The sequence below is a fragment of the Galeopterus variegatus genome, unplaced genomic scaffold (assembly GCF_000696425.1).
Source record: "Galeopterus variegatus unplaced genomic scaffold, G_variegatus-3.0.2 Scaffold8260, whole genome shotgun sequence".
Taxonomy (NCBI): Eukaryota; Metazoa; Chordata; class Mammalia; order Dermoptera; family Cynocephalidae; genus Galeopterus; species Galeopterus variegatus.
In genome coordinates, this window is record NW_007734371.1 from 94,116 (window position 1) to 104,080 (window position 9,965).

The window sequence follows — 9,965 nt, forward strand, 5'->3', positions numbered from 1 at the left end:
AAAAAAAAAAAAAAAAAAAAAAAAAAAAAAAAAAAAGACATTTATTTTTTTTATTATTAATTTTTTTGTCCTTTTTGAGACTGGCTGCACTGCGCTCAGCCAGTGAACGCTGTGAGTGCACCGGTCATCCCTATAAAGGATCCGAACCTGCGGCGGAAGCGCTGCTGTGCTCCCAGCGCCGCACTCTCCCGAGTGCGCCACGGGCTCGGCCCTATACAAAATTTTTGAAATGGCACAAAGAGAAGAAAGTCTACCTGCAAGTGTAGCTGCCATATTGGGTGTTAATATAAATTGATTTTCTCAATATTTAGGCAAAACTTCAGAAGCTCCGATAATAACTAAATATTCTGTAGCTTTGGACATCGCTAGGCAAACAAATATTTGATTCTTAATCATAACCTGAAATAGAAATGTTGAATATCAATTATCTTAGTTTGCTTCATGAAAAGGAATAGATATACCCATTCATATATTAATAATCAATCTACAAAATTTACCTTTCCCAATCTAAACTGAAAAATTTGTGTGTATGTGTGTGTGTATATATACATGTATATAAATATATATCCAAACAGAAATCTACAGTTCACCAATATACACATATACACATTTCATAAAAGATAGGTAGTATTTGACCATTTTTGTTTTAGTTTGCTCTTCATAACACCTATAACATTTATTTATGGGTCTGGCAGTTTGTTGGAAAGATTAGGGGAAAAAAGATGTCATTAACCAGGTATCTATATTTTCCCTTTACTTTTGTATTTTCTTAGCAAGTCTTTTTATTTAATTAAAACACAAAACAAAATCACTTAGTGGTTTGAAATCACAAACACTCATGGAAAATCAGTAGGATTGCAATGAAGATTCTATTATGTTTTACTCCTGGAATTCCACCTACATAAAGTACAAAGTTACTTGAATTCACATTTTAGTAAATTTGTTAAACTTATTCAGAAGCTTTATTAGGATGTGATGGTTGAACATTATCTATTATAATATTATACTATACAGAGTAATATGACAGTAAATTAGATTAAAATTTTAACTTTCAAACTAATTTCTGTATTCCCTTGGTTATGTATGTCTTTGAAAATATTTAGTGCTGTTTTTGTTTATATACTTTTTAATTAAATATTTTTTCTCTCCCTAAACACTGTTGTTACATTTAAGGATAGTCTGTATATTCATCTAATTCAGCTTCTGAGTGTTAATATTACATAGTGTAATTTCACCATATTTATTCATTCCCGTAGAATTAAATACTTCAATTGCCTTCAACTCCCTACTGTCACAAACAAGGCTACATTAAACATCCCAGCATATGTACCCTCGAGGTCCTATGATAGAGTGTCTCAGGAAGTATATATCCTAGAAAGGGATTGCTAGGGCTTTGGGATTTAGCATACTTTAGTTTACTATTTCTCCAGGTTCTTCTCCAGAATCTATCAGGTTACATCACCACCACTATGTAAGAGAGTTCCATTTCTTCATGTAGCAGCTTATACTTTCTAACATTCATCAGACTAATTTCTCTGGTTCAGCATGTCCTTCCAGAACTATGCAATTCCCCCATCAAGAGTCATAAACTTGAAAAGGCCTTATAACTGCCTCAACATAGCAAGTGATGCTGCATGACTTCTGAAGCTGGGTCATAAAATGTGAGTGTGGCTTCCTCTGGGATCTCTCACTCTCTCAGAACTCTTGCCTTCAAACTCAGTCACCATGTTGTGAGAAAGCACAGGCCAGATGGAGAGGTCATGTGTGGGTGTTCTAGCAAACAGCCAGTATCAAAAGCTAATATTTGAGTAAACCAGCCTTCAGGTGATTCCATCCTCCATACTTTGACCACTCTGAGAGGAGCAAGCCCTGCCCAAATTGCATCTCCATGAGCAAAATAAATTTTCTATTATTTTAAGCCAGTAAGTTTCACGTGGTTTGTCATGCAGCAAAAGATAATTGGTACACCTCACATAACTACAAACACTTGATCTTATTAGCTGGCTTTCAAAATTTTGCCATGCTGGGAAACATAAAGTAGTACCATAATGCTTTATTTTGTATTTCTCTAATTTTATTTTGTATTTCTCTAATTTGCTGGCTTTCAAAATTTTGCCATGCTGGGAAACATAAAGTAGTACCATAATGCTTTATTTTGTATTTCTCTAATTTTAAATGTAACTTAGCGTTTCTTCACATAATTCTTAGCTATTTGGGATCCTTTTTCTGTGTGTGTGAACTGCCTATTCTTATTTCTATTAGACTTCCTGAAATTTTTGTGTAGATTTTCTAAGAATTCCTTATTTATTCTAAATATTAATCTCTTGGATTTAGATATGTTACCCACCTATTAATGTTGTCTACAGTTTCCTTCATAAAACAGAAATCCTTGGCTTGATATAATCTAATCCATAAATTTTCACTTTGTGTTTTATACAGTTGCAATCTTGTTTAACAAACATTTTCCACCTCTCTGTCACAAAAATATTCTTTCATTTTTAACACTGACCTAATCTAATCACATTTTATTAACCTGGAAATCACCTTTGTACATAATATGAGATAGAAATCCAACTTCATTTTTCACAAATAGAGAACCAAATTTGCCATCACATCGACTGAGCAATTATCCTTGCAGTACCTCTTTTATCACATATTAAGTTCCTATATATAATCTGTTGCTGAGTTTTCTATTGTTACACTGGTTTATTTGTCTGTACTAAGGAAATGCTATGCCTTTAATGTATACTAGACCTCAATGCTCTTTGTTTTAGCTATCCATGCCCTTATTCTCAAATGTAAATTTTAGAATCAATTTGTAATTTACTAAAAAAAGTTATTGCCATACTATTGATTATACTTGCATTGAATTCATAGATTTGAGAAAGAAATCACATATATGAAGATAGTCATTTCATCCATTAACATGGTCCATCTTTCAATTTATTCAGTCTTTCTTAATACTGTTGTAGAGTTTTAAATTTTTTCATGAAGTTCTTGAGCATCTCTGTTAGAGTTCTTGAATTATTTGGTTTATTACCTAATTTTTTTTTCCTTTTTTTTTGTGTCTGGAAACGGATCGCAACCCTCAGTGTCGCGCCCGTACCGGACCGGGACCGGCAACGGGATCGCAACCCTCGGTGCTGCGCCCGCACCTCGCTCAGCCAGTGAGCGGGAACTGGTCTGTATGTGGGATCCAAACCCTCGGCGGGAGCGCCGCCGCGCTCCCAAGCGGCGCACTGTAGCAGTGCGCCACCGGGCCAGCCCCTTATTACCTAATTTTAAATGTAGATTATTTTTCTTGAATATTTGTATTTATTCTAATAGTTTAGTTGTTTTACTTTTTGTTTCATCTTTATTTTATATTTATTTATTTTATGCTATTCATTTAGACATAATTAGTAGATAATAGCTCTCTTGTAGGCACTTCCAGTGCACAAATCTTTATTCATTCATTAAAAGAAATTATTAGGGCCAGCCTGTGGCTCACTTGAGAGAGTGCGGTGCTGATAACACCAAGGCTGTGGGTTCGGATCCCTATATAAGGATGGCCAGTTAGCTCACTTGGGAGAGCGTGGTGCTGACAACACCAAGTCAAGGGTTAAAATCCCCATACCGGCCATCTTTTTATTTAAAAAAAAAAAAAAGAAAGAATTTATTGAGGACTGAATATTAGGCACAGTTCTTACCCCAGTGAAAGTTATAGTCATATTCTATTATTTTATATAAAAATGTCAGTATGTATTAACTGCAAAAGGCAGAACAAGGGACAGAAAATCTAGTTTTTCTAGTTTTTTCTTGGTTCTGCAACTGATTTTCAGAGCAACGATAAGAAAATTACAATCTCTCCATATCTACTTATTAAGAAATATTATACTGCAGTAGACAAATCAATGGTTTTAGAGTCACATACAACAGATATTTATATTTGACCTCAATTCAGCCACCTGTATGTATACATAGGTGTGTTTTTTTTGGGGGGGGGGTTATGTGTGTGTATGTTTAGCACACAGGTCTTTGGAAAAGTTATTCTTTCTAATTTTAATCATCTTCTGTAAAATAAAACAATAATATCTATATTTTGGGTGGTTGTGAAAATTGAATATATGTACAATTTCTGGTACATAATAGGGGCCCAGTAGAGAACACACATTGGTTTCATAATTTATAAAATGAGAGGATTGCACTAGATTGTTGTTTGCAAACTTTACTATGCCTTGCATAATCTGTAGGGTGTAAAACATACATTGCTTGTCCAGAGTTTCTGATTCAATAGGTCTGGAGGTAAACTGGATGTCCACATGCAAAAGAATAAAGATCTAAATGTAAGGCCTGAGACTATACAACTCCTAGAGGAAAAAAACATAGGGAGAAAGCCTCATGACACTGGACTTGACAAGTATTTCTTGGATATGACACCCAAAGCATAGGCAATAAAACAAAAATAGATAAATGGACTACATCAAACTTAAAACTTTTGGTACAATAAAGAAAACAATCGACAAAGTGAAAAGGAGTATCATCCACCCTAAAGAAACATGGAAACTGTCATACGCTACAATATGCATGAGACTGGAGTATATTATGCTAAGTGAAATAAGCCACTCACAGAAAGACAAATTCTGAAAGATTCCAATTTTATAAGGAATCTCAAGTAGTCAAACACTCAGAAACAGAAAGTAGAATGATGGTTGCCAGGGGATGGGGAGAAGGGAAAAAAGAGAGTTGTTAAAAGGGCATAGAGTTTCAGTTCTTCAAGATAAAAAGTTCTAGATACCTGTTGCAAAACAATGTGCATATAGTGAACACTACTGTACTGTACACTTAAAAATGTTTAAGATGTATATTTTAGATGTATTTGTGTGCACATATAGGTGTGTACAAGTCACATTCGCATATATTTTCTAAAAATATGGTTATTACATATTAAATATACATATTTATTTATTAGGTATAGTACCCATTCAATAAATATTTTAAACAATGTAAACCAAAAAAAAAGGAAAGAAAGAAAATGGTTTACTTTTTCTCAGAAGTGCTATTCTCAGAGGCCTTAAGAAATGGTGCCCCATCACATAACCCAGAGAATATCCAACCACTCCTGAAGCTCCTGCAAGACCTATAAATGAATACTGAATATCAAGTAACTTCTTAAGCCAGCTTTGTCATAAGATGATAAGCATTAATTGACTGAAATGAATTACTTCTGAAAGCTTTTGTAGCTTTCTGTATAGGAGTTCTCCAGAGAAAGAGAACCAATATTATATACGTACAATAACAATATTATATACACACACACACTGATGGATTTTAAGAAACCGTTTCAAAAAATTGTGGGACCTTACAAGTTCTAAATTTGTAGGCCAGCAGGTTGGAAATTCAAGTAAGAGTTGATGTTGCAGTCTTGAGCAGAATTGCTGTTTCTTTGGGAAAACTCAGGCTTGGCTCTTAGGACCTTCAACTGATTGGATGAGGCCTGCCCACATTATGGAAGTGATCTGCTTTACTCAAAGTCTACTGATTGTAAATGTTAATTAATCACATCAAAAAAAAAAAAATAGCGTCACAGAAACATCTAGATTAGTGTTTGGCCAAACAACTGGGTGCCATAAATTAGTCAAGCTGTCATGTAAAATTAACCATCACTCATATTGACCAATGCATGTATTAGAGAAACTCAGAAAATTTAATTATATAATTCATTATACCTTATTTAATCAATATATTTATGTACTATAAATAAATGTTTATCTTTAATATAAACATATACTTAATATACCTTATTTCACTTTAATTTGTGGTACTATAGTAAGATGATACTTTAACATTATGATAACCTTTCCATGCTTCACCTTAGTTGCCAGGGTGGCAAGATGTGGCAATACAGTAAACTTTTCTCTGCAGTGTATAGATGTGTGTTTTAATTGTTATTAAGTGGAACCAAAAGCAAAACCAGCAGATTTTCTGCCACCTTTGACCAATGCTAATAAATTACTGCAATTGTTTTTCCTAAAAGCAAACATAAGTATGAATATTATCTACATTAGTTTATTGGAATGACTTTTCTGACTTCTGCTGGAAAATAATTGTTTTTGGTGCAAAATTCTGTTTCATTTTAAGTAATTTTCACAATAAGTATATAGAAACAACTTTATTTTTTTTTCAAAAATGGTAATTAGATAACCCTGAACAAATAGAGGATCTATCAGGACCAGAATCCATTACAATATAAGAAAGTACACATGATTCTGAGGTATATCCAAGATTACTTACTGTAGGATATCGTAGCAGAAGACATTGTAAATAGGGGATACTACACTGTGTTCACTTAAATAACATATCATTTCTCTCCTTTATAGGATGAACAACATTATGTTTTCACTTAACTTCAAAATATCAGAGGCCCCAAAAAGATTGAGTTAATATATGCAAAGAGCTTAGCATGATGATAACTGTTTCAGCACCACACTGACTGTAGTACTGAAGAGGTATAAAACCATGTCCTGTTCCCCTTATGGACATGATATGCAGCTTCCCACCTGCCACCCCAAAATTTAAACATGCAATTAATTACTCAAACAATTCAATCCAGTAATTTTACATTTTTTTCCTAGAGAAATGAACATCAGCCTACATAGCTTAATATGACTATATATACATATAGTTTTTATTATTTAAGAAAATATGTATTTTTCTCTATTGCTCTATATATTTTCAGTGACCTTCAGATGACTTGTCTAATCTCAAGCACATCCTCAGAATTCGGTGGCTCAACATGATTTTAAAGTTAAGCATACCAGTTACCATTTATTACCATGTTATCATAAGGGTTAATAATCAGCACTTCTATATCAGTTTAAACATGCACACCAAAATATAAAAGCTTAATGAAAATTCAAAATGGGTCAATTGTATTAGAGGGGGAAAAACTTGCCTAAATAGGTACCAGATAAGTGTGTGGCAACACTGTCATCAATATAGGTTAATCCAAGGATATAAACAGGCATTCCTGCTATTCCCTGCACAGTCTGCCCAAGGATGAAGAAAGATACATATTTGGATTGGAATGATAATGTGCTTTTCTGGCAAGTTTTGATAACCATTGATTCTTGGCAAATATCTTTTGAAAAGAGGATAATTACATTTTTGTAAATAGAATTCAGAAGTTAAACATACAACAAACATGCAGTATTCTTTTATTTTTTATTTTGTTTATTTTCATTTTCAATTCAAACTATTTCAAATTATATTACTTATGAAATTTTATTAAGTTATATATATTTTTATTGCAGTATTCTTCATCAGATATTTTATTTTTTATAAACTCCATCATTATGCTCTTTTCTTTTAGTTAATATTTCATTTACATCAAATGTAGTAGTACTATAAGCAGTCATCATGTTCTCAGAAAAATGCAGTGATAAAGGAAAACTGTGGGAATACGGGAAAAGATATATGTATAAACCAAAATATAAATGTGCATGCACAATTGTATACACACACTTAAGTGTGCATAGATATGTTTGTATACACATACACATTTACACACTTACAACACATATACATACATAATTCTTCTTAAACCTGGCATCTGGTTGACCTGACTTTGGACCCCAGGATAAAATTATTTCTAATGTTCTGGATTACCTGAATTATCAAAGATTACCTTCTTTAGTAATTATCTTCTTTATAGTTTAGTTCTATGTCCACTTTATATTAACTTTATATCACTCTAACTAAATAATTTCTCATCTTAGACTGACTAGCTTCTAGAACACAGATTCATACGCACAAGGCATTACAAAACACAAATTTATTTCTGTTAGTGTTAGTTATTATATGGTCATCCACTAGATTTTAAATTCCTTTAGGTCACAGAATATGGGTATTTCTTATGCTTTTTTTTATTCACATGGTTATAGAACAGTACTAAATAAATGTGTAATTACATTTATTATTAGATTGGTAGATACAGGCAATACTATTAGATCATGTGGATTGTGACCATTTTGGTTGAAATTTAACAAATGCTCCTGAAATATTAGGGTGGAAAGCTTATTAAAGTGCAGATTGTGAAATAGTACACAAATGGAAATTTTCAGCTGGCTTAGTATCCATGTGGGACAATATGTTACTCCTTACCAAACGGGAGGAAGTCTCTAAAATTGTGATTCAAATGCTGATGGTCAATTTTATATAGATATACATATTAACTTGTAGTGAGATCAGTATCAGTGTGATATTTCCAACAACCTGCCCTTAGTTCCTTGAACTCCTCTCCTCTCACACATTGTACTCCACCCACCTCAGCTACTCATTTTAAATGTCAAAAATAATAACTACAAATCTTCCCTAATTGCAATTTCAAGCATCTACTCTAACCAACACTGTTTTTCCAGCTCACTCCTTCTAGTAACCCAAGTCCAACAATCATTAAAACTCACCAGGGCCCATAATCTGTTTACTCTGTTCCTCTTCACTATCATAATCTTCCCTTCATGTCTTTACTTCTCTCATTATCATAAGAACACTTTTAATTTTCTTGCTCTCTTTCAGATCATGCCCCTGGCAAAACTGCAGCCCTAGTCAAATTAACTCTTTCCCTCACTCTATACCTACATGCTTTTAAAACTGAATGTGGCTGGAGAAAAACACACAACCTTGCAAATCCTACTTTGAATTCGAGATTAATAAACTCCAGGAGGTCCTGCATGCTCCTGATAATCAAAAAATATATCCCTAGTCTATTTACTCTTCCATTTTCTCAGAAAATTCAACTTGTTTGATTTCCTTCTCCTAGGGATCACAGTCCTAAGCTTCTTAGCTTCCTGTTGACCAATACCTGAAAGCAAATATTTTCGACCAATAGACCAAAACTAATCTTTTAGTACACTCTTTCATACTAAAAAATCTCTTTTTTTGGACTATAGGTTATATAGTCATACTAGGAAGCAATCAAGAGAGGAGAGAATTTCAAGATGAAGGGAGTGGCTAGTATTACCAAATGCTGGTGATAGTTCAAGAAATATAACAATAAAAAGTTTTCATTCTATTAAATAGCATGAAGTGCATTGATAACTTGGTGAAAACGCTGTTGCAGCATTTAGGGTGAAAGGTCTATTAAAGTGGGCTGAAGAAAGAATAGCAGATAAAATCAGGAGGTATGGACAATTCTTTCAAAAAATTTGTCCATTAAAATTAGGAAGATATGTAAAGTTCTAAAAAGAGAACTGCAAAACATGTCAATTATTGCTCCTATTGTTTAAGAATGGTAAGAACTTGAGCACATTTAAGTGCCAGTGATAGGAGAATGTGCCGAAAGAGGAGGGAGAAAATCACAGTGGAACGAAGTCCCCAGGGAAGCACAGAATACAGAATGTTTAGCAGGGGATATCTCTTCCATTTTAACAGGAAGGAAGAAGCAAAGAATATCATCCCACAAATATAGGTGAAATTATAAATTCTATATAAAGAAGTGAAGGCAATTTTCTTTTATGACATGTATTTCCCATCCAACACAAAAGATAAGACTTAAATGAGAAAAGTCTGAAATCCTTGTTGTGAGTTATGTAAGAGAGTGGACTAAAAAGAAAAACTGTTTTCAGGAGAATAGATCCATCATAGAGCACAACTGACAGTTGAGGCTGACAGCAACAAATTCGCTATAGGAGTAATCATCAGGCTATGTGTAACAGGTAAAGGAAAAATGTGTGGTTGGATCAAAAGTTTTACAGGGTGGGACAAGAAAGGACAGTGGGACAACATACCTTAGGATAATGATGAGAGTGTGTTTGAAATGCTAGTATTTCATATTAAGGAACATAAAATCAGCTATAAATGAAGAGAAGTAACAACAAGGAAAATCTGGTAAAGGGAGAAAGTAGGTATTACTGTACTGGAGGTTCCATTGAAAAGAAAGAACTTTTGTGTCTTTGTTATATGAGTAACTTGGAAGAATTGGTGGG

The 9,965-nt window shown here is 33.5% G+C and overlaps 1 protein-coding gene across 8 annotated transcripts in view; it reads right to left on the reverse strand.

Annotated features, from left to right (window-relative positions):
* The window catches only part of LOC103608292 (lysosomal-trafficking regulator-like), a 43,485-nt gene that overhangs the window by 22,550 nt on the left and 10,970 nt on the right, over positions 1-9,965 (reverse strand). For 3 of the 8 annotated variants that reach the window (XR_552032.1, XR_552033.1, XR_552035.1), the window contains one exon: positions 7,368-7,431. The exons of 1 other annotated variant lie outside the window; for it this stretch is intronic. Coding sequence is in view for 2 of the 7 variants with exons in the window: in XM_008592742.1 (XP_008590964.1) it covers positions 301-399; positions 7,368-7,431 (163 nt within the window). In the remaining 5 variants the exon portion in view is untranslated. Of the gene's footprint in view, positions 1-254; positions 400-7,367; positions 7,432-9,965 lie in introns of all 8 variants that reach the window. 4 more of the 8 variants (XM_008592742.1, XM_008592741.1, XR_552034.1 and 1 more) reach the window with 2 other exon arrangements.